The sequence below is a fragment of the Phyllostomus discolor genome, chromosome 7, assembly GCF_004126475.2.
Source record: "Phyllostomus discolor isolate MPI-MPIP mPhyDis1 chromosome 7, mPhyDis1.pri.v3, whole genome shotgun sequence".
In the NCBI taxonomy this organism is placed as follows: domain Eukaryota; kingdom Metazoa; phylum Chordata; class Mammalia; order Chiroptera; family Phyllostomidae; genus Phyllostomus; species Phyllostomus discolor.
In genome coordinates, this window is record NC_040909.2 from 96,989,687 (window position 1) to 97,015,926 (window position 26,240).

Sequence of the window (26,240 nt, forward strand, 5' to 3'; positions counted from 1 at the left end):
CCCCATGCTCTACATGGTCCTGAGGATCTTTGTGGAATAATCTATCCACTTATCCCTGCTGCTTAAAATACACCCATGGTCTCCTGCCCCACTGCCAACCTCAGGACATACACCAAATGAAAATGTTATTCCTTAGAATGCCATTTAAGCAATCCTGCTTCCAGTTACCTACCCAGGAGAAAAAAAAGCTTCCGTCTGCACAGACTCATGCATGCATACTCCCTGCAGTGCTGATCCTGACAGCCCAAAGTAGGAAAAACCCAAATGTCCATCAGCTGGTGAGTGGACAGACAATGTGCGGTGTAGCAAGGCAAAGAGATACTAAGCTAGAATTTGAACACATGCAACTACATGGCTACACCTCAAATGCGTTAAATTAGGTGAAAGAGACCAAATTCAAAAGGCTACTGACCGGATGATTCCCTTTATACAGCATTTTGGAAAAGGAAAAACTGTAAAGAAATGGATACGTGGTTTTAGAGGCTGGGGACGGGGGAAGGACTACAAAAGGTACGAGAGAATTTGGGGGTTACAAAGTCCTGTATCTGAACTGCGGTGGGTAAACCGAGTTAATGCACATGTCAGAGCTCATCCCTGCATACTGGGACACAGGTAGTTTGGACTCGCTCTATGTAAATTATACCTCAATAATGACTTAACAGGAATGAAGAGACAAGCTACATGATTCTCAATAAAGACTCTTAGTATAACATCATGAAAAGCACTTGGGCATAACAACATCATACTTTTAAAAGTAAAATTCAATCTGGTTTTTAGCAATTTCCCCTACCATGTACCAATTGGCAGGTAATTCAAACTCAACCATGCTTAAGAGGCTCCACACTGCACAAAAAAGAAAAGAAAAAAAAACCCTGTTTTTCCAGCCTTAACTAGGCTCTCAATGGCATCTATATATTTTTCTTATTTAATATCCTACTCCCGATTGCTCCTCTTCCTTGTTATTCACTCAACCCCCACCCCCAAAGCATCCTACTCTTTAAAAAAAATTTTTTACTACTCTTGAGCCACACCAAAATATCACCATTCTTCAGTGTGTGAGCGACTATGCCCATGGGGAGGTCCCCAACCTTGTTCACTGACTCATTCATTCATTCAGTGATTTGCTAAAATGCCACCCTGTTCCAAGAATTGTGCTGGGAATTCTGGGGGACCGTTCTCAAGGAGGCCACAGTCTAGTTGGGAGAGAGATATAAACGGATAATTCACCTTCAGAGGGAGGTGTATGAAAGGTGGACCAGAAGTGGTGCTGATCTGTTTGGGAGGGGAAAGAAAGCTTCCTGGGGAAATTGAAACCTTGAGTATACCCAGGTACAGTAGCCCTCCAGGCAGAGGAAAGAGTGTTTACTTTGTAATTCGACCACAAATGCAAACTTGTATTTTCATCATCAGTTATTTTTCTTGTAAGTGAAAGGCTACAGTTCCCTTCCTGCTTGCGTGCCAGAGTTTGGTGTTACATATGTAAATGTATTTTATTTTATTTATTTTATTTTATTTGTTTATCTTCACTTGAGGACTGTTTTTTTTTTTTTCATTGTCTTTAGAGTGAAAGGACCTGGGGGTGCAGGGTGGGGGAGGAAAGAGAGAGAATGAGAATTTTTCCCACCAACTTAAAACCCACCTGAAATGCTATATTTATTCAAGGAAGATAACATGTCTTAAGCTCTTTCTCAATTGTGTTTCCTTGAACCAGCTTTACTGCCTTTCACAAATTGGTCCCTGGTCTGGATTTGTATTTCCTGTTACTCACCTGCAAAGCTTACATCTCCTTTATGCAGCCTCTCCAATACCGCACTAACTTTGATGCTCCATGACTTTTCTCATGGTGTGTTTGTTTGTTTGTTTGTTTGTTTTGCCAGGAAAACCCTTTCTTCTACCAAAGTATACTCTATATTTCAACTTTTAAGACCTAGTTTAAATGTCATTTCTTCTACTGAGTCATTGAGGACATCTTCAGGGAAAAAAGTTCATACAATATTTTGTTTCTAGAAAGAGTACACTTTTCAGGCTGTGTTCAAGTTGGTTGCATACACAGTGTACACTCCTCGCTGCTCCCTTGCCCCGCCCCGCTGCCTGGCAGGATTAAGTTTAGTGAGGAAAGAGCTGCATCTGACTCCGGATTTGTTTCCAGCATGTAGCTCATGGTCTATTCAATACAAAGTGTTTATCAGACTGTTCTGAACGCGTGAACGCATGCAAGCATGAATGAATCAAGACATTCTAAAAGTCAAAAGGGCCATGCCGGTTTGTAATTTGGACTTATCAGCTGTTTGAAAAAATCAGAAAATTATAAGCAGCCAAGATAAGTAACGAACTGAGAGTAGCTCACTTTATAGAGAAGGTCTAATCCAAAAGGACAGCAATGGAGGGGCCAGAGGAAGAAGACAAGAAAGAAACAGGGTACATGTGAGACGATCCCCACTGAACACTTTAGAGAGGGCACTGACATTTATTTCATGTCTTGTTCCATTTTAGTTTTTCATGATATTTAGCAAATTAGAATACAAATGGCAGAAAATGACACAGCTAACTAGTAAGTTCTTCGACTGCAAAGTTCAGCTAATTTCTGTACAACACAAACACGTCACAGAGAAGCTAGCTGCTTTATGCTCTGAATTACTCTTTAATGCCTTATCAAATTACTTGCTACTAATCGTAGCTGACATTTATTGATCACTTACGCTGCTAGACACGTGTAACTCACTCAGGCTGCACGAACTGTGAACAGTTGGAGCCGTGGCTGGAGCTTGTGCTGTCTTGAGTCTGATGTCTGTGCTTTTGAACATTTCGTAGCATCTCTGGCATCTGCCTCAGAAGTTAAGAAACTAGAGTGTCCCCAAGGGCTTTGAGAGTGATGACAGAGTGGAACTAAGTTCTGGTATAAGTATTATATTTTGTAAAGGAAGGAGCTGAACTTTGTACTACTTGTCTCGAAGGATAAAGGTAGTTAAATAACTGCAGTAATTTTCCTTCATTTTGTGTCTCAAAGACCCAGTGTTTACCCATTACTCGGAGAAACCCGGTTTGGAGGGGCGATCACAGCGTATGGGGTCTGCGGGCCAGGGCCTGAGCCTCAGTTCTGCCCTCCTCAGGCAGAATCTCACATCTGTGAAATGGGATAGGATCCGACCCCCGCCTACCAGCCACAAGGGAGCATGAAATATATAAATTCTAATCATGACTTCCGTCTATAATACCTTAGTTTTACTTACTTTAAAACTCTCCTCTTTAATTAAATAGGAGATGGGAATGACATACCTTATTAGCAAATATTTGAGGAATTATTATTTTTTTTAAGATACCAGGTTTGTTGTACAGTCAAGCATTTCCCTGGCTGAGATTTTGGGCAACTAACAACTTTGCCACACTATACTTCTTGCCCATTTGTACTTCCCAAGTCAACAAGGGACTAAGGAGCTACAGGATAACACTTTACTTCCTTTGCTCCCCAAACCCTACCGTCGGATTTTGAGTAGAACCACATAAAATATGGAAGACTGCTTTTTGTTATAAGTACCCCAAAATGGAATTTGATGAAAAATAATCTAAAAAGCAAATAGATTTATGGGAAGAAAAAGTAAAACCAAAGTATGATGTTGAAGAAAAAATGTGCTCTGGTCTGCCGATTGTGGCTCAGTTGTTGGAGCATCATCTCATAAACTGAAAGGTCACGAGTTCAATGTTCAATTCCCGGTCAGGGCGAATACCTAGGTTGCGGGTTCAATCCCTGGTTGGGGAGCCAATGAGAGGTGACCGATCGATGTTTCTCTGTTGCATTGATGTTTCTTCTTCTCTTTCTCTCAAAACAACGAAAAAATGTCCTCAGGTGAGGATTAAAAAAAAAAAAAGAGAAGAAAAAGAAAAATGTGCTCTATTTCTGAGATGCAGCCTGAAGCTAAAACAATCAGGTGACGTTTTATTGCAATATTATTCACGTTACTTAAGAGTTTACCAGAGACAGACCCCAGTATATATTTTAATCTTCTGGTATTAGAATTGAAAATTAATTTTGTTTTTCTTCTAAAAATCAATGATAGATTTCAATATTAGAAAAAAATCTCTAAATTCGTCTAGCAGTGAAGAAATCTATAAGACAAATGATTTAAAAAAAGAAGGAAACAATAGTACAAAACACTCAGGACTTCAAGAGTCCAGTCCTAGGAGTTTTGATGAAATTCTACCTGCTATGTGCAGGGAAGGCAAGCCCTCATTTTCCAGGGTTCCTCCAAGGCATAGGCAGGGAATGTGGGTAGAAGCCCTCAGTTCTTTTCTCTTGCACTTAAAAGTGGGAATTGTGAAAGGCATTCTGTTGCTATGCTTCACACTGGGGTCTGAAATGAATCTGCTATCATATGGAGAAAGAGTCATGTCATTTGCTACAGAGAAACCCAATCAGCAGACAGCCATGGGAGTTCTGCTGGCAGGAGTCTCTGCATTATCACTGTGAGACGGGGAAATTAATGTTTGATCCCCAAAGAACCCCTTCTGAGGCTACTTCCTCTAATGCTATCTATCGTGTAGATGTGTAGTAGTGAGAGGAGAGGTAAGCCTGGGCAGCTCTGGGGAGATCCTCTCACCTGCCAGCCGTGACTGCAGATTGGCGGGAAGAAGGATTTGAGTGCTCTGCCTTTGCCTCCTACAGCTGAGGAATAATGGGTTTCTGTTCTCCTCAGAATTAAATATCAACTACACACCAGGAGGAGTTCAATATTCAAAGCTTAATCTGAACAGTTAGCATAAATATTTTTCAGCTGAGAGACACTAGCTAATACAACACAGTAAACATTCTATAAAGGGCAATTGTTTTCATCTGCCCCCTCTAAGGAACTAATGGGGGATTCAGCTGGGAGTGTTCAATGCAGGCAGCAAGTATCCCAGTTTATTAAATGTAGTCCACTGTGTCCCCATAGGCTTATTTCAATAAATTATACATCACTCCCCTTCCAGAGTAATAATCCTTTCACAGATGTGACCACATATGTTAAATTGGAAATTTCAGAGACGCTAAGTGATGTGTTTTCTATACATAATAAAACTGCTTCAGCCCACAGGCTTACTTACCAACAGCTGCTTCCAACACCATGAATTTCATCTCCATGTGCACTGTTCCATGAGAGAACAGCCACTTTCCCAGAATTTTATTTTAGATACAATTCTAACAAGCTTGGTCTTCTGGTTCTCTAGCCCTTAACTTATTACAGGTAACAAATTAGAAAGAGGAGGTGAGGGTGGCTTCAATCAGAAATATACTGACCAGCAAGAAGTAAAAGCTGAGAGACCAGAGTGAGAAAACCCCACTGGAAACAAAGCCAGCTCACACAGGACTGCACTATGGGCCAAATGGTGTCAAGGCAAACAATGCATGCACTTCAACAGCCCAGAAAGGTGTCACTGCACAACTGATGTTCATGAAATGGGCATTACCCTCTCCAATCCCCAAGTAAGTTAAATTATGTACAACATATAATTTAAGACGGTGGATGAAGACTCATAAAACATATTTTAGAAAAGTATCTGCCAAATTCTGTTAATTTTTAAAAAATAATGTTTAAAGGTAAAGTCATCTTTAAGTATGTTTCTATGAAATACTGATTTCCCACTAATGTCAAATAAAAAAATAATTTCCAAGCCTGCTATACATCAGAATCACCAGTGGGCCCTGATCAGTGTGGCTCAGTTGGTTGAGCATCATTCTGCAAAGTGAAAGATCATTGGTTTGATTCCCAGTCAGGGCACATGCCTAGGTTACAGGCCAGGTCCGTGGTTGGAGGTGCATGGGAGAGGCAACCAACTGATGTTTCTCTCACACGTTAATGTTTCTCTCTCCCTCTTTCCCCTTTCCTTTGCTTCTAACAATAAATAAATGAAAATAAAAAGAAAAAAAGAATCACCAGGGGAACCTGAAACAACATAGGTATTCCCAAGCACCATCAAATAAGAATCATGGCAGGGGGAATAATTTTGTTCTGTAACATCTCATATATATTTAGTACACACTATAGGAATGAATAATTTAGATAGTTGTAAGCTTAGTTCTTAACAATACCTCATTTTTAAAATTTGTGTGTTCAGATGTCAATGAAGTATGCAGTGTTTAATTGCAATTGTCAGCATTGATGTCAGCTTATTTTGTTGATTATATCTTTTAAAACAAGTTTTATGTTTTTTTTAGATATTATCTAAGATATCACCAAATGCAAGTGGAAATTTTAAATATAATTTGATCATGGGAATGAGAAACACCCCAAAGTTTCTCCCTGTATAATAAAAATGAAAACCTGATGTGAAAGAATTTGTAGGAGTGACAGTAGACATGAAAAGATGACCACAAATTCTCAACAACTAATCCAACTGTAAAGATCTGGATCTTTGGGGAATGAGAATTAGTTGAGTTCACGTGAGCAATAGCAGAATGAAAGTAACTATTGCAGATAAACTATTGCTGACATTTTAACTAATAGAAAATACATATTTAAGTGACCAGTTTTTCATTGCAGAAAAATATGAAGATGGGTCAGTTAATAGACCCCTTATTACATAACAGGCACAGCGAGACCAAAAAAAAATGGCCCAAATGAAAGCACAGATCAAAGCTCCAGGAAAACTACAACTAAGCAATGAAGAGGCAGCCAACCTATCAGATGCACAGTTCAAAACACTGGTAATCAGGATGCTCACAGAATTGGTTGAGTATGGTCACAAAATAGAGGAAAAAGTAAAGGCTATGCAAAGTGAAATAAAGGAAAATGTACAGGGAACCAACAGTGGAGGGAAGGAAATTGGGACACTAATCAACAGTGGGGACCAGAAAGAAGAAAGAAACATTTAACCAGAAAAGAAGGAAGAAACAAGAATTCAGAAAAATGAGGAGAGGCTTAGGAACCTCCAGGACATCTTTAAACATTCCAACATCCGAATTATAGGGGTGCCAGAAGGAGAAGAGGAAGAGCAAGAAATTGAAAACTTATTTGAACAAATAATGAAGGAGAACTTCCCCAATCTGGCAAAGGAAATAGACTTCCAGGAAGTCCAGGAAACTCAGAGAGTCCCTAAAAAGTTGGACCCAAGGAAGCACACACCAAGGCACATCATAATTACATTACCCAAGATTATAGATAAGGGGAAAAATCTTAAAAACAGCAAGAGAAAAGAGCTACCTACAGAGGAGCTCACAGAAGACTATGAGCTAATTTCTCAAAAGAAACTTTACAGGAAAGAAGGGGATGGAAAAAAGTATTTGAAGTCATGAAAGGCTCCAATGTAACCTACATCCAAGATTACTCTATCCATCAAAGCTATCATTTAGAATGGAAGGACAGATAAAGTACTTCCCAGATAAGGTCAAGTTAAATGAGTTCATCATTCCCAAGCCCTTATTATATGAAATGTTAAAGGGACTTCTCTAAGAGAAAGAAGACCAAAAATATGAACAGTAAAATGACAACAAACTCACAACTATCAACAACTGAACCTAAAATAACAAAAACAAAAACAAACAAAGAAAACAACTAGAACAGGAACAGGATCACAGAAATGGAGATCACATGGAGGGATATCAGTGGGAAGTAGGAGGGAAAGAATGGGGGAAAAGGTACAGGAAATAAGAAGCATAAATGGTAAGCAAAAAATAGACAGAAGGAGGTTAAAAACAGTATGGGAAATGGAGAAGCCAAAGAACTTATATGTACTACACATGGACATGAACTAAGTGGGGTGAATGCAGGTGGGAGGAGGGGTGCAAGTCGGAGGGGATTAAAGGGGGGGAAATGGGACAACAGTAATAGCATAATTAATAAAATATATTTTTTAAAAAAGAACTGTAAAAAGCAAAAATAGCAAATGTGGCCAGGGAGTATAGTAATATATTACTGTATGGTTCTGTATAGTGTATGTGAAGTAGTACAATATCATTTGAAAGTAGAATGTGATAAGAATGTATGCTATAAACCCTAAAACAATCATTAAAATAACAAAACAATTCAGTAAAATGAATACTGTTCACCAACTATGACCACCTACAACAACATAGATCGATATCAAAATGCTTGTTGAGTAAAGGAAGACACAAAAAAGGGTACATACTAGAAGATGGCACTTACATAAACTTCTAGGAAATGGAAATTAATGGATCGGGAGGGACCTTGGAGGACGGGGAGCATGCAGGATGAGCAGGCAGTAGAGGTTCAGAGGGGCACAAGGAAACCTCTGGTGTCACTGGATACGGTCATCATTTTGATTGTGGTGAGGGTTTTATATATATGTATGTCAGAACTTATCAAATTGTAGGCTTTAGGTAAAGTTTATCACATATCAACTGTATTTAAATAAAGCTGTAATAATAAAAACATAACCACAATGCTACAATCATACCTAAAAAGAAATGAACAATAATTCCTGAATATCATAATTGGATACTTTCACTGGATAGTCAGTGGTGACATTTCCTTGCCTTATGAATTTATATTTTTAGAGTTGTTATTCTAAAATGAATCCAAACAAGACCCAAAGATTGCAATTGGTTTTGTCTTACATAAATGAGTAAGAACTTTCCACAGAATCTTGTCAGATATGAATTGTCCAGTAAGAAATGTTGATTTGGTTAATTAGGTTATTATCCATTCTCTAGAGGAATGTGTGTATCAGTTTTCGAAACACTGGCAAACAGTTATGGATGCCTCACGAGGTATTATGCTGCTTAGTGTAGGGGATACAAAGATGAATAGAATACAGTCCTGCTATAGATTGGATGTCTGTGTTCCTTTAAAACTTATATGTTGAAATCCTCACTCCCAAGGTGATTATAGTAGGAGGTGATGAGGTCATGAGGACAGAGTCCTCAGGAAGAGAATTACTGCTTTATAAAAGAGATTCATTCCAAAGAGCTTCCTAGTCTTTTCTGCCACATGAGGACAGAATGAGAAAGCCCCATCCGTAAACGGGATATCTCAGTAGATACCAAATCTGCCAGCATTTTGATCTTGGACTCCCCAGCCTCCAGAATGTGGAAAACAGTCACCCAGGTTATGGCTATAGCAACTCAAAGCGACTGAGACAAATCTTTATCCTCAAATAAGTTGTACATTAAAAAGTAGGGGGGTGGTAGGAGGGAATTAATGACTAGAACAGAAACTTGAAAATTATCAGGCAAAATAAGAATTATAAAATGCTTTGTGAACACAAGAAGCAAGGCATTACTTCTAATTGGAACAACAAAAATTAAGGAAGAATCTGGTGTTTGAGCTGAGTCTTGAAGTACAGATCTAATGTGGAATGAGGTGGAGGCACAAAAAATTATCCAAGGAAAGGAAAGGATGAGGTGCAAACGTAGAAGAGGGATCTGTGAAAAGTCAGGTGCAATTTCACAGGATCCTGGGTCTGGTAGCAGGGGTCAAGTCTACATAGGTGGCCTGCAGTTTCTTGAACAATATTCTGAAAAATTTAGACTTTATTCCACAGGCAATGTGGTTTAACTGATGGTTTTAATGAATGACTATACATAACTGTGTTTAAAAAAATTTTTTTTAATCCTCACCCAAGGATATGTGTTTTTTTTTAAATAGATATTTTTAGAGAGAGAGGAAGAGAAACATCGATGTGAGAGAAACATTGATCAGCTGCCTCCCATATGTGCCCCAATTGTTGACCAAACCTGCAACCTAGGTATGTGGCCTGGAAACCTTTTGGTGCACAGGAAAATGCTCCAACCAACTGAGCTACCAGGCCAGGGCCATTCCCTGAGCTTAGGGAAGTTGGTCCTGTTGTGAGGAGGAAGCATATGTGGAAAGGCAAAGAGTAGAAGTAGGAAGTGATTGCAAGAGTCAGAGGAGAGGCTGCCCCAGGGCTGAGGGAATGGCAACGCAGGCACAGAGCTAAATTCCTGGCTAACTGCAATGCCTAAATTTTACAGGGAAAAAAGATTTAAACATAAAATTCCTAGAAATGAATTTGAAAATATCAAAACAACTGAAATTTCTTAGTAAAACTTACATTCAGACCAATCTATTTTGGCTTGAATAAAAATACACATATTTTCATTAGGTTTCTAGATTACTATGTCTTTTAACAATGCACTACTGATCATACTGTCACTTAGAAGGTGGTGACACTCTAAAACAGCACAGATTATTGTCAGCCCAAAAGACATGACACATGTTGTGATTCTTTCCATGAATAATGTGCAGCTTATTTTTATGCAACAGCACGACACATGTTTTGGTTTTTAACAGATGGCAAACTCTTTTTACCAGGGTTTTAAACTTGCACACTGGGAATGAAAACTATTTATACAGTAAACACTTTAGCTGATCCTATCTTTGGACAAGTTTAATTAAAGAATGAGATACCAATAGCACAATCAAACACACTCATGGGAGGAGGCAGGAACTTGCTTCCTTGCTGAATATGTTATTTTACCCCAGCAATTTAAAGCATCCATGAAAATTAATGGCGCTATTGAGTTTTATAATAAATCCCTTAAGCATTTAGCTTTTTTTTGTTAGCTGTTTTCAAACCCAGTGTTAATAAAGCTTTAACACCCAAGGTAGAAGTAAAGCATAACTTACTCTTTAATGAGATGCCACTGCTAGTATTCCTCAAATAGTTCTCCCATTCTCTCACACCTTATTCAGCTTACAGGTCTTCATTTTTCACATATAAACACTTTCTAGGGGAACATCCCTGGGGAATCAGTATTTTCTTGCACTTAGGACATTAAATATATTGGGCAGTCATCAGGATTAAGTTTATCAAAATCATCCTTTCAGAAAAGAAATGTATACAAATAATAATATTAAACAGCATCAGGATTTGGGGTTTGCATACATTTTACACAAAATATTAATAGGAGGAAAGTAATGATTACTATTGCTCATATCTGTACAGAATGACATAGTGATAAAGTGAAACAAAACTCCATCTCTGTATTTTACACATGATAAAAGCAAAACACCAGGAGGCTAAGACATTCAAGATCAAGCAGCAAATAAGATGCTCCAGATCAAATGGCAAATAAGATTTGGTAGAGATGACACTAAAACTCTTGGTAAAGGATTGCCTTCACTACACAAACAATTTTCGAGTGTAGATCAAGTAAGAAGAATCTAAATGCCTATGAGAAAAATGTTCATGCACAGAAAGAAAAAAGCAGCTACTTTAAAGGCAAGACCCAGACTGACCAATACTCCTATCTCCAAATGTGATTAGGGCCTCAACCTCCAAACACTCCATTCAGCCACTTAATGTCATCTAAAAATAAAGCAGAAAAGTTGGTCTAAAATGACTGACCAAAAGTAAGTGCCAAGGCATTAAGTTTACTACTATTCATTTAAAAAGCAACTTAAAAATATTCCTCACTTTTTTTTCTAACAAGTCTCTTCTCTTTTGTTTTATAATCACAAAGAAATACTCCAGGAAATGCATTGTCGAGCTATTATCAATCTTCTCAGGGGGCAGAAGACAATCTGCCTCTGGCGTCCCTCCTCACCACTCACAGAGGTATGCAATTAATGGCACAACAATGCAGGCCCTGCTGGGTCCTGTACTGCCGGACTCTCGCGATGTCTACAAGTGCCATGAAAAATCACTGCTGAGAAACGCATGTGGGGTTCTTAGCAGTAGTTAAAAGGCAAGATGTGTTATGAATCAAAGTGACAAAGCACAGAAATAAAAACCTCACCCAAGTTCATTGGTTTTATGTTGAAGCTATAATTTACAATTAATGCTACTTTCACTCTATGACTCGAGGAATGACATTACTCATAACATCGCTAATATGGTGGTATAAATGGACAGAGAAGTCAGCGAACCTCGGGAGAGAGAAGCCAAATTTCAATGAAGCATAAAAATCAAAGTTATTACTGAAACACACCTCTATCAAATCTTGGCTTTTGCCCTGGCTGGCGTAGCTCAGTGGATTGAGCGCGGGCTGGGAACCAAAGTGTCCCAGGTTCGATTCCCAGCCAGGGTACATGCCTGGGTTGCAGGCCATAACCCCCAGCAACCGCACATTGATGTTTATGTCTCTCTCTCTCTCTATCTCTCTCTCTCTCTCTCCCTCCCTCCCTCCCCTCTCTAAAAAATAAATAAATAAAATCTTTAAAAAAAAAATCTTGGCTTTTATGTATAGGATATCAGTTAGAGGCATCATGTTCTATAAATGGGTTCATACACCTTTATTTCAAGTTTAAAGTATGTTTTGTACAAGTTGAGCAAAGTTGGTAGAGTTGGTAGGCTCCTGAAGGCTCCACATAAATTTACATACACATATGGAAGAGAGACACACAGAGAGAGACAGAGAGTCCTAGAAGTAGGTTCCAATTAAATCTATTACATGAAACAGGAAAGGAAGAAATAGAAGATACTATCTATGGTACTGAAGAATCAAAGGAGGGGAAGTGTAAAACTCACTGGATATTAGAAAACAACAAATTATAATAATTTTCCCCAAGAGTGGTTGTGTCAAGAATTTCAAGACAGACTCTAATCAATTTAAGCTGTGTTATAGAGAGCATCCTCATGATACCCTACGAGTACTGATCTTGGAGTCTTTCGTATCAACCCCTCATCATGTCATTAAAAATAAAGTCTTGGAATTCACAGGTAGATGCAAGGAGAATTTCCTGGGTACCACCCTTGTTCACTGCTTAAAGACCAAGCTCTAATGCCATCCCTGCTTGGCATCTCCATCAGCAGTGAGTGCCCTCTCCTCCATGCTCCCCACAGCCTTTTGCTCATAACCTCCATCTCCTTATATTGTAGTCAACCCAAAAGTGGGTCTGTTGTAGTCAATGGCAGAGTGGCAGCCAGTCCCTCCCAGAAGGATGTGTGTGGGGCTGGAAGAGGCTCACCTTGCTTCCAGCACTTGCTGGCATCAATGTAGCAATATCTAATGGTAACAGAAAAAGCTAGACCTATGCAAATATCATTGACAAAAATCATGTTCTCCAATACATGAAGTCTGAGCATGTGTAGATGTGGCAACTGAATATCCATAACCATTCTTCTCTTTGTCCTAATTGAAATTTGCAAGGTTTACCAAGGGAATGAACCTGTGTGAAGTCAGAGAAGAGTCTGTAGATGAGAGACATGAGCAGTGAAAGAGGAAAAGGGCCTACAGCCAGATTCAGACCTGGACCCCCTCCCTAGCCTAGCTCAGTATCATACCACTGAGATGAGGAGGTAGTCAATGGTTGTCAGATTTGTAGTGCAGCTAGATCTTCTTACTATTTGTGGCTCATGTATTCAAGAGAGCTGTCTAATTAACTTATAAGGGTTCTTTCCATAGTATATGCCGAGGTTTGTCCAGAAGGTATCCAGCCATGTAATATGAAAAGCAGAGACATTTATGGAAGAAGATACAAGAAACACTGTACATAGGACAATAACACTTCAATCCCCTTCAAATTAGGCACCTTGGGATCTCATATAGTTCTCCCAATTGCCATCAGCCTCCTCATTGTATTTTCCCAAATCTCATCAACAGTCTGAAACCTCTTCTCTTTCAAATGTGATTTTTAGTTTTGGGAAAAGCTAGAAGTTGCAGGAGCCACATCTGGGCTTAGGGGTGCTGAGTCACCTGGGTGATGCGATATTTTGTCAAAAAATTCTGCATGAGACACATGAGCAGAAGTGTGATGAAGCTGCCAATCACATTTCCCATAGCTACAGCCTCCTAAATCATCCGAATAGTTTCCATGGAAGAATATTTAAGCTTAATGCAAAGTTGGATGTAGATTTGTTACTCTACTTGCTCAGTCATTTTGAATATGATGGCCCCACAGTACACATGCTCACTCAATGGCATGTACCACCCCCATTGACTAGTACAGTGAAGTTGTCATTGTTCAGGCACACACCTTTCAGTTCACTCTCCTTGGTTGCAAGGTTACATCAAAGTCACACAAACCATTCTCCTTATATTAACCATGGTTGGACTTTTTCCAGACAGACCTTGTAGCTTCAGCTCCTCTTAAATAATCTTTTATATTTTATTAAGTTCAACAGTCCCTTTAAATGGGATTCAAATATCATTAGGGAATGATATCTGAACCAGGTGAACTCAGTGAAGAGTTTTTGGTTAAGGTGATCCTGGTACACAGACCGGATTGACCAGCTAAGCAGACACCTGACCTTGCACTTCTCAACAGTGACTGCACCTTAGTTACTGTGCCCCTGAGCTATGAAATTAGGACCTAGGATATTTTCTGAAATATCCCACAAGTGATTCCAATATAGAGGCAGGGTTGCAAAATGCTGAGGTATACCCTGGTGCCTTACTGGAATCTACTTGTATTTGGGTGCATCACAGACTTCGACAGCAGTTAATTATCCATAGATTAGCCTCACATGTTCTAGAGGGCAGGCAAAGAGGAAAACGTAAAGTTAAATAAGAGCATTGAGGCAGCTGACACACCGTGAGTGTTGCCGGTATCTCTGCACTGACCTCACGCTCGCTGCCGTCACCTGGACCAGCTCCTAATCGTTGTGTTGTCATCATGGCAGAGCCAGCGATGGGGCAGGGCCTGCCAGTGCCTCTGGTGAAGGCAGAGCCGCTCCTCTCTGCGGAAACACTTCACTCTGCAACTGTCCTCCTGCTCCCAGCTTCTCCTGGGGGCTGCTCCTGAACCCCTGTGACAGTGGCTTCTCCCTGCACCAAGATATATTTGCCTGTTGCCTGCTGTCTGGCTTCCAAGACCCCACCTCCTGCTTGTGCCTCGTTTCCTGTCCCATCCTTGAATGTCTGTCTCACCTCAGGCCCCAGCTGCTCCCAGCCTGCCCTCTGCCACTTCTGACCAGGCTCAGTACCAGCTGCCAGATCCGAGTGGGTGAAGGGAAAGAAGGAAGCACTCTAGCGAAGGAGAAAAGCATGGCTGATAGTTCCTGTCGCCAGGGAAAGGTGGTTGACTGGTTTCCTGAGTGGAATTTAAGAAAACCACCCAAGGTGAAACAGAAGATTGATTTATTTTCGCTTTACTAATACTTTCTATTATCAACATACACTTGATTTTAAAGTGAAAAGCATATAAGCATATGGCAAGAATTACTGCTGTAAATGCTGCAACAATCTACCATCGTATCAGAAAAATGAAAAATGCTGTGGAGAAGAGCTCTGTAATCAAACTGAGGTAATTTTCAGTAATGCGTTTTTCAAACTAATGTGCTCTCCAGTCTGAAGTCTTGTTTAAATAAATGAATATATTTAAATAGATAGGACTATCTTTCCACAGCACTTTTTTTGAAAGCTTAATTTTAAGGGAGCTTGGGCATATGTGGCTAATATGTTAATCTTTAAATTGTTTCAGTATATAAATAATGTGTTAACATGCAGAAAAGTGGATTATTCTGATCAGAAGACAGGGCCATTTTTCCCATGAATTAGAAAAAATTTAGATTCTAATGATAATTTTAAAACACACTATATTGCTTTCCCCCATAAGAAACCTATTTTACCATCCTGCTCATGTTGTCACAATCATTACAGAAATTAGCTTTGTAAAATGTTGAGTGCTCAACAGGAAGCATTAGAATGGGATTTTAATGACAACGAAGAATTTGCTATTATTGTCCTGTGGTGTGTTTGAGTGGGTACGCACTCCGGTGGAAACAGGTGTCCCGAATTATCAGTTGTACTACAGTATGGTTAAGATCACGAAATGAAAAAAAAATAAAGTGTGTATTTCAACACAGCTAAAAACTTCTACTACACTTGCTGAGACTGGTAATATATGCTGAGCTTATTTAAATCACGAAAATTGCCGTAATTAAACTTCTCTGTAAATCAGACTTGTGTAAGAGTCAGAATTCTCCTATAATTAACTTATCTGTGGAAGTAATCAGACAATAACTGCTGGTGTATTTTAGGAACCACGAACACGACTGTAGCTGTTGAACGTAATGACTATAATAAATCTTTAACAGCAGTTATCTCATAACCTCTTTTCACAGCTGCAAGGGTGGGAGGGAGACTACTTTTTTCAAAGCTTTTCCCTGAGTTGATTTAAGTGTGTTATTGCTACATTGCTCTTCTGCAATCTGGGGAAATTACAAAGCTGAAGTGCGTGGACTGAACTGACCCACCAGCCCATGCTACATCTAAGTGGGCTAGTGGTGCTAATAATAGGGAATGGATAGTGTCTTAGGGACTGCCTAAAACAATGAACCAAGGCTCCTCCAATGGACAGCTAAAAGAAAGAGGTCCTATACATACTGACCATAAAGTAATGAAGTTCAAAGCAGTGATGACTTGACTGAACTTGTGCATCAATAGAAATGATCCTAGAGATGCAATAATTGAAACTTGATGGCAGGTGTTTTCACAGCCAGAGGCTACATTTGGTATCTCAGTGAGGTAAATAAATGAGAGGAGGACGTGTCACACTTCCCCACTTCCCAAGCCATCTGAATCAAAGTTGCTCAATGTTTTTGTACATATTGCTTATTTTATAGAAGAAAAATACATGAAAGCAAGCAGGTATTGTTGGGCCCATCCAAAGTTCTATAACAAACCAGAGAATACCATTTTCTCTGTGTTTATTCACAAACTCGCTTACCCCAGTAATCATGCATCTGTACGGCATTATACATGAAATTTGGAGATAAAGAACAAACTGGAAAAATATTTTTACAATATGAAAACCAAGGGATTAACATCAGTAATACAAATGAAACCAATGAAAGCCAAAAAGACATAAATAGAAGAGTTTATTCTTGAGAGACTGTTTCATTTCTACATTGGATAAGACTTTGGACCTGGCTGGGTAGCTCAGTTGGTTGGAGCACCATCCCATACACCAAAAAATTGCAGGTTCGATTTCTGGTCAGGGCATGTACTTAGGTTGCTGGTTTGATCCCTGGTTGAAGTGTGAATGAGAGACAACTGATTGATGTTTCGCTCTCTCTAAAATCAGTAATGAAAAAAAAAATCCTCAGGTGAAAATTAAAAAAAAAAAGAATAGTGAGTTGGTGGTTTTCTTATCTGAAGGTGCTCCCCAAACGCCACAAGTCAGGCATTGAGACCTGTGTTCTCCCCCCTGAGAAGGACAGCATTCAGAGCAACAAAGCAAAGGGAAATTTCAAGGGGAAATTCTGGAAGCAGGAGAGCCGCAGAAGGGGTGAGACCCAAAATCTTAGTGTAAACTCTACCCAAATCCCTGGCTGACTAGTAACTTTCTCTCCTGTAGGGAGGCCCCAGGAGCCCAGTGAGACAGCAGGCAGAGACTCAAGGGGACAGAGTGGTTTATACAGTTGACTCTTAAACATCACAGGTCTGAACTGCACAGGTCCACTTATACATGGAGTTTTAAAATAAATTCCTGTACTGTTTCTAATCCACAGTTGGGAGTTTGCGGCTGCAGAGGACTGGCTATATCCTTGTTCTATGCCTTTAATATAGGGAATTTGAGCACCTGTGGGCTTTGGGCTCCATCAGGATCATGGCACTAATGCCCTAAAGATACCAAAGGACAACTAAGTGGGAAGTTAAAAGTTAAATGTAGATTTTCAGCTGTGTAGGGGGTTGGTGCCACTAACCCCCATGTTGTTCAAGAGTCAACTGCATATGACTCCCAAACAACTACCCCCAACTTAGTAGCTCACAACAACCACAAACATTTGCCATCTTACACGAGTTCCTTCCTACAGAGAACGACCCCAAGCACTGTCTGTGCGCTCTCATGGCAAGGCAGGTGGTTTCCGTAGAGGGTGTAATCCAAAGGCTAACAAGACAGAAGCTGCAACATCTTTTATGACCTAACCTTGAAGTCACATCCTGCCATTTCTGTCATGTCCTACAGGTGACACAGGTCAGCCCTGTGCAGTGGAGACCGTACTACACAGCGGCATGAGTGCTAGAAGGCAGGAATCCCTGGGGCCTCCTGGAGGCTAACTACTGTAGAAATCTACCTTTGAAAAGAGGAACTGCTTTAGTGAACTTTGCAAGTTTGTTGTCTTCTCAATACATACACAGGTTGGGTAGCAGAAAATACTGGCTTGAAGTAGAAGACAGCGGAGCCTGAGGCAGGCAAAGCAACCAAAACTTTAGATGGGAAGTCCCAGAAGCAAGTCCCAAAACCTGAGTGTGAGTTCTGCCCAAATCTATAACAGACCATTGAACCATGCAGACACCACAGCCAGGATTAAGGAAAACAAACAAACAAACAAACAAACACCAGCAGTCAGAAACCAACCAACCTGAGCACAAGCAGTAGCACTTCACACTGCAGAGGAAACAAATTTTTCAGCTTCAGACAAGTGAACTGTCTACTAGACAAGAATCCTCAGAAACAAAACAAAATTAATATCAGAGTTGCTACAACAAACTCTACAACTAATTCAGCTTTTGATAAAAAATTACTAGACATGAAAATAACAGGAACATCCTTACCCACACTCAGTGAAAAAGTAGTCAATATCCTGGGCATCCGAGCATGCCCAGAAACTGGCTTTATTAGAAAAACTCTTCAAATCAGTGCTTATAAATGAGTACAAAGAATTAGAGAAAAACATAATGCTAAGGAGTGAACAGATATTGAATCTCAACAGCACAATAGATACCACAAAAAAGCAACAGGAATCTATGGCTGAAAATAACTGCAACTGGAATAAAAATTTTACTACATGGGCTCAATGGAAGGTATAAAATGGCAAAAAAACAATCACTGAACTCGAAGACAGTGCAACAGAAATTATGCAATCCAAAGGAAAATGAAAAAAATGAATGACGTTTCAGAAACCTGCGAATAGTATCACGCAGTCCAACAAGTAACTGGGGTATCAGAAGTAGTAGAGAGAAAGAAGAAACATTATGTGAATAAATAATGGCTGAAAAATACATGATGCACAAGATTTTTTTTGTTAAAGAGAATGTATGTGAAAATAACTTGAAATGTAGTACATTGGAAACTCTTAAAGTTCACTCATACTTTGCTATTTCTATTTGTAAACTTGACTTGCTTACCAACTACATCTCATATTATCATCATCAGGTGAAAAGACAAGTAAAGCAAAAGGGATTTACCACATATTTTTTCATACTACAACTTTTATTCGGCTCCTACTATGTCATGGTTAAGTGCCACCAGAGGCATATGATGATTATGAATTTTTTATGTCACCTTAGCTGGGCCACAGCACCCAGATATTTGGCCAAACATGAATGTTGTTGTGAAGGTATTTTTAGATGAGATTAACATTTAATCCACTGGCTTTGAGTAGAGCAGATTTTTTCTGTGTGTAGGTGGGCTGCATCCAATTAGTTAAAGGCCTAAAGAAAAGGGCCCCAACCCCTCCTCCCATAAAGAAGAGGAGATTTCGCCTCCAAACTGCCCTTGGCCTCAGCTGCAACATCAACCCTTCCCAGGGCCCCCAGCCTGCCCACCTACTCTGCAGATTTTGGATTTGCTAGCCTCCATAATCTCATGAGCCAATTCTTTACAGTAAGTCTGACTGCATCTGTCTCTCTCCATGTCTCCTTCTACTTCCCTTTCTCTTTCTAGACACACACACACACACACCATCTTGGTTCTATTTCTTTGGGGAACCTTGACTTACACTTTAGGTGGGGGTGAGGAGTCATGGTTCCCACCCTTAAGAAGCTTGTTGTCTAAAAATTAAGGGAAAACTTAAAATACGTGCTAAGAATCTAAAAGTGCAGGGTGTCTTGGGAGCAAAGAGGAGAAGCACATCTTTTGGTCGAGTGACGGCAGTACCATCAGGGCAGGGTTCCCAGCAGAGGTCAGCTCTAAGCTCAGTTCTAGAGAACAGGAGTTTGCCAGGAGAACGTGAACTCGGAGGCCGGGAAGAGCTCTTTGAACTGAGGGAAGCCGGAAGCTGGACCAGATCATGAGATGCTTCACAGGCTGTACTAAGGAGTCAAGTTCCTAATCCTCAGGCAACATCTCTATTTTTGCTCAAATATGTTATATGTAGTTGTAAAAATCCCAGGAAAAGCATCGTAGAAAAAAATTTTTTTAAACAAAAGAACATTTTCATTTGGCTTGATTATTGCTCTTGTTGGTTCTATCTCTATTTTCCTCACAATCACAGAAAACTGAGGAGTGTTCCCATGAGAAACTAGTTGCACTGAGATTATTTACTGGGTACAATATAGCCATTTCAGCCTTTTCTTTAAACTGCATTACAAATGTGATTTCTGTAAAAAATTTACTGTGTTTAATGGTACTTGTTTTCTGGTGCCATCTGGTGTTTGCTAAGGCACTGACTGTTACTTCTGAAAGGACGTAGGTACAAATACTAACCAGAAAATCTTTAAATGCCTTCTTAAAGACATTCACAAAAATATACTGTTTAAGCACATCCCCATTTGTAATGACTATGATGGAATATTAAATATTAGTCTAAATCAAAGGAAAATTTCAGGAAAAGTCCCTGATCCAACACACACGCGCGCACGCGCGCAAGCCAAAACACATTTTCTTTTCTTGGACATGACTATATTATTGTTCCTCAGAATTTTTTTAAGGCTCACAAATCCTCAAATACTGACATTGGATATCTATGAAATCAGTAGCATGTTACATTCTTTCATATTCAACAAACTTATTAAAACACACCTTTTAGGTAGCACAGAAACACTTTGATTCCTCTCTCTCCTAGCCCACATCCTAGCCATTGGCAGGCCCTCCTGACTTGTCCTGTGAATATGTGCAGATCTAACCGTCACTCACCACCTCTACCCACACCCTCCACCTGGCTGCCACCGTCTCTCCCCGGAATACTGCAGTTGTCTTCTGAGTGGTCCACTGGGTTCCATCCTTGCACCCCTAGAGCCAGAACCAGCCTTTTAAAACTTAAGGCAGACCATGTTGGTCTTCAGCTCAGACTCTCCCAGTGGCTTCCAGTTTCACTCAGTATATAAAGCCCTTCTTCAAAGGCCTTTGTGATTCAAACCTTGCAACCCCATGATCTCACACATTCACCTCACCCCTTATACACTTCTCCCACTCCTCACACAGGCAAAGCACATCTCACTTTAGGGACTATGAGCGTCCTGTTCCACCATGGAGCTCTCCTCCCTCAGGTGGCTGCACTGCTCCCAGCTCCCTTGCATCTTCAAATGTCACTGCCCAAGAGACCTGTCTATCTATACAGCAACCTTGCTGCCCACTGCCATTCTCTGTACTCTTTCCCCAGTTTTATATTCTTTCTCAGAGTTATCGTTGCCTTCATATTCTAATTTTTATATTCTATTATATTCTAATCATATATCTAAGCACACAGACATACACAGACACACACACAAATACAAGTACCGTGAGAACTGGGCCTTTGTTTTTACTGTTGCGGCCCCAGCACCTAAAACAGAGCCTGGCACAAAGTAGGTCCCCAGAATGTTACTGAGTAAATGAGAGAATACAAATAATTGTTTGATTGCGACATCTAATGAGCCATTTTTGAACTGCATTACTCTGTAGTACACACTCATGTTTAATGATCATGAAACAGAGAATATGTGGGAAGAGATGACATCCAGTGGGGAGAAACTGATATAGCAATTTTATCTAAAACAGATACAAATAACCCAATTTAATTTAAGGATCTGAAATCGCCAAGTAAGGGCCTATTTTGGAATAAACCCTACCCCAAACCTATGATTCTAAATCTAATTCTCTAAAAGAAAGGAATCCTGTAATTATTAAATCTAAGTAAAAACAAAATTTTCCCTCTCTTGTCAGTATTTCCTCAATATACCTGAGGGAAGATATCACAAGTAGAAAATTAGGCAAACTAGTAATTCATGCTGAGACAAATTTGTAACTACCATTTAAAAACCTCCATTTCTACATTACGAAATTAAATCTATTAAAACACATTCCATTTTTAAAAAACACATTCAATTTTTTCACTACATATTCCAAAAATGAAATATTTCCCCTTCTCTCTTCCCTCCCAGTTAATAGCATCAAATAAATTTGAGTAAAAAAATAAACAGAATTCCCAAAACTGAATTCCCAGAATTCCCAAAAAACAATTTGCTTGAACAGGGTTTTCAGAGTCCACAGTAACATTTATTCCTGCATTTCACACTCAATAAAATACTTTAGTTACAAAGATTTTTTGGTTGGTACTGGTACGAACTGCCAGTTTTATATGATGGAGAGTGATGAACCTATCTGATTCATCACTTTCTGCACTGATTCCCTCCCCTCTTTCTGTGAAGAAATGGCCAAGGGAGCCCAACTACACAGCACTGGAAATCTCCCTTTAAGATCAGAAGCCCTGGAGGGCAAAGCTGTGCAGAGTATGCTGGGCAGTGCGCAGGGAGGCACGGCCCCCAGGATGAAGCGGAGCAGCCACATGGCTCACAATAAGGATGTGAGCAGCAGTCGAGGATGGGGTTTGCACATGTTCACCATCTGCAGTGACTGATGCCCACAAGTTCACCCAGAAGCAAACCAGTCAGTGTGTGAATGAGAAAGACCTAATCTGCACAGACACTTGCATGGGCTGTGTAGGGCACCCCACTGCATGGAGACAAACGTCCAGACCCCCTGCCGTGGTCCTTGACTTCTCCACTGCGTTGCACACACCCTTGGGCTTATTCAGGGTGCCCACTTTGGAGCCTGTGCACAGGCTGTTCCTCCGCTCAGAGTGCTCTTAGCTGAGCATTCTCACAGCCTCCTTGATCACATAACTGTCCTCCTCAGAGATCTCCTCCCCTCCCCTCCCCTCTGCCTCGCACCCTCCTGCTTTGTTTCTGTCAGAGCACATCACTAGCTCAGTGTGTTTTTCAAAGTGTCACTGAGGCTGCAGTACTGAGAAAGATTATAGAGATGAAGGTGGAAGCGAGAAGACCAGTCAGGAGGCAACTGAAATAATCCAGACAAGTGAAGTTGGTGGCTGGAACCTGAGTGGTACCGGGTGCAGGTGGCGGGAAGTAGCTGGATTCTGGGTGTTCTGCAGAGACCTGACAGAACTGGCTGATGGAAGGACAGGGAAGCACAAAAGAGATTCATGGGAGGGGTGGGTTGATGGGGGTCAGGATTCAGTTTTACACATAAGTCTGAAATGATGATCAAACATCCAGTTGAGGTCGTCAGGTAGACGGCTGGGTATTCCAGTCTAGAGTTTGGGAAAGAGACCCAAGCTGCAGGTAAATGTGGAAATCTGTTGACAAACTGAGATATTAAAGCCATGAGGTTACCTGAGACCATTGAGAGGGTGTGTACATAGAAACTGTCTGAGGACTGGATCCTGGGAAACCCCAATGTTTGGTGGTCAAGGGGTATCCAACCAGAAAAGATGAGAAAAAGCAGAGTTCAGAGTTAGAGAAAAGCCAGGGGCACGTAGTATCTGGAAGGCCAAGTGAAGGAAGCATCTGGAGTAGCGGAAGTGATGAGTTCCGTCAAAGCTGCGGATACCCTCCTCCCTGCCTTGTTTGTTTCCTAGTGCTTACCACCGTCTAGCACAGTACACCTCGAATACACCAGAAGAATGGGGACTGGGAAGGTAAGGCGGCATGGAGAGCTTCTATACACTGAAGTCAACCAACAGTTTTCACAGTGAGGAGAAAATGAAGAAACAAGCTACTTAGACATGCGTAGGGAAGTACTAGAAGAAACAGCTACAGAAAGTTGGGAAGGGGACTCTTGCTCGGAGAGTAGAGGGTAGACGACTCCTGCTTTTAAGTCGTAACTTTTAAAATTATATGTCTACATAACTTTGATACAAAATTGAAAACAACCAGTCAGAAAATTATAAAATCCATGAGCTGGATGCCAAGTTCCCAGCCTAATGGCTACACATTTATGGCTGGAGGCCAGCAACTCCACATACTCATTAAAGTGCTATTTACACACTGAGTGGGTTTGATCTTCTACATTATGTGTCCTGTATCATTTCAATGTACACACTGCTTTCATCACCATGAATTAAAGGCATTCCTGAAATTATAATAATGCTTAATTACTGAGGATTTCATCATTCTATTGATACTAAAAGTACACCCACTATTCTGTGATCATCCATATAATTTTTTTACTTTAAAAATAGCTCCTCACTCTAAGTTTAGGAATCTTTATGGGAGCTGAATTAAAATTGTACTGGGTTATTGAAGTTGTTAGAATGCCTTTGTAATAAACCCCTTTCTGGATGGATATAACTTTGTTTGCATGCCTTTCTTCCCAACAATCTGGGGTTCCTTGAAAAAAGATAATGAGTGTTAGTAATCTTCAGACCTTTGTATCTAACACAGTTGCCAACATAGGTGACAATAAGTAACAACATTTTCTAAGTGCGTTGTCTGTGCTAGACACTGCTTTAAGCATTTTACATGTATTTTCACTTAATTACTACTGGGGAATGGTAGTGTTATGGTTTCTGGAGTTGGCACTATTATCATTCATATACTACAGAAGAGGAAACTGAGGCACAGAGGTTATGTAATTCTCAAGGACGCATATAAAGCAAACAGCAAAACTAGCACTCGAAGCCAGGCAATCTCTCTCCAGAGCCCTGGCTCTACATGTTTATGTAGAATATCAATAAATGTTTGTTGACAGAATCATCAAAAGAATGAATCCAGCAGCGATTTATTATAGCTAGTGATATAAAATAAAGTCGTCATGTTGTTTACGGATGTATATTTGATAATCTCACCTTTTTCTTTTTGTTCTGGATCATCTGTTTTCCTATTTGTTTCTGAAAAGCAAAGACAAAACAAAATGAGTATTTGAAAGTCATCATTCACTATCTCAAAATGTGGGACCAGATTTAAATGAATTTAAATAGATATCATTTAAAAATACTCCTGGGCAAACATTTCAATTTTCCAAAAATCCTGAATTCTTTACACATGAAATTTGTTATAAAATATTAAGATTAGACTCCTTTGAATTAGTTATAAAAATCACCAAGCAGTAGCTAGGTTTGAGGTGCCAGGACACTGTTTCTCAGTTAAAAGAGAGTTGCTGTGGTTATTTCCACCCCCTCTCGGTGCCCTGTGAGTACAGAGGCAAGTTGGGTAGGTAGAAGCCCTTGTGCAAGCTTACTCAGTATTCTGTCTCCTAAAAACGTAAGACTACTTTATAATAGGCACCGTGTGCTTTCAAGCTCAGCAGTATGTCACCCTCCTGAGAGCACTAGTCTCATTCCTCTAAGCACTTCACACAGAATGGGTGAGCCCCCGGGGGCCTGCACTGAGCCCAGGTGTGCTGGATGTAGCTCGCCTGCTGAGGAGCTGAGGTGAGTCTGAGAGCCCACTGGTACCAGCCTTTCACTCAGTTAATCAAGGTTAGTCTCCCTCTCAGAAATGGGGTTACCAAGCACAGTGAAACCCACCAAGAACCTGGACCCACCAACGAATATCCATCCCACAGGGACGTCAGCAGCACCATGACCTGCCTATGTGCTTATAACCAAACTCTACATTTATAACCTCACGTCTGGCTTATTGTTTAATCCACATTAGGATCTAGTGAATTTTCAAGGCAGACCAGTCGATTATAGTCCCAGAAGATACCTGTCCAGTTGGGGGTATTTCTAGGAACAGGTGCATGTGCGTATGTGTTGCCGTGGGGATGGGGCAGTTTGGGAGGCATAAAAGTCACGGGCTCCATCCTTCCCCACAGCAGACATGAGGCAGCAGACAGGTGTGGGTGCAGCCCAGGTCACTCGATTTTTGGTCCCCAGTTTCCCACATTCATTCATGTAAAACATGATTTGGAGGTGAGAAGTATGATGCAGGCTTCTGATGTAAGGAAGAGATTTTTACAGGTCAAGCACATTTCTCCTTTGAGACCTTATGGGAGAAGACGGGAACCAACTTCAAAAGCAGTGTGCCAGGCTTAGTGCTAAGCATGCCTTATGTGTCTCTTGTCCCAGACCCACTATGGGGAAAGGTCTTATTTCTCTCTCTGTGCAAAGGAGGAGGCAGAGGCTGAGAAATTAGAGTGTCAAGGTCAGAAGTTTACATTACTTCAAAGCATATGATCTTCCCACTGTGCCCTTCTGTACCTTTCTTGAGAGAGAAATAAATACTAGAGAAATGTAGGTCTTGACTTTGGCAAAGAGTGGGTTTTATAAATTTGACTGCCATACAGTTTTGGGCCAGTGCTATAAGGGGGTACCCAAAACATTAAAAACAAAACAACAAAAATGACCTTGATCTTATTAACTGTAACCTCTTGTCATAAAGTTATGTGGCACATTATTTAATAGGAGGCACTGTCATAGCCATCAGGGATACAGGATTGAAGAAGTGTCCAAAA

The 26,240-nt window shown here is 40.3% G+C and overlaps 1 protein-coding gene across 10 annotated transcripts in view; it reads right to left on the reverse strand.

Moving 5' to 3' along the window:
- The window catches only part of ASPH (aspartate beta-hydroxylase), a 200,280-nt gene that overhangs the window by 78,099 nt on the left and 95,941 nt on the right, over window positions 1–26,240 (reverse strand). For 8 of the 10 annotated variants that reach the window (XM_036031152.1, XM_036031150.1, XM_036031149.1 and 5 more), the window contains one exon: window positions 24,631–24,672. The exons of the other annotated variants lie outside the window; for them this stretch is intronic. In XM_036031152.1, the coding sequence (XP_035887045.1) occupies window positions 24,631–24,672 (42 nt within the window). The remainder of the gene's footprint in view (window positions 1–24,630; window positions 24,673–26,240) is intronic. 10 annotated transcript variants of the gene reach the window in all.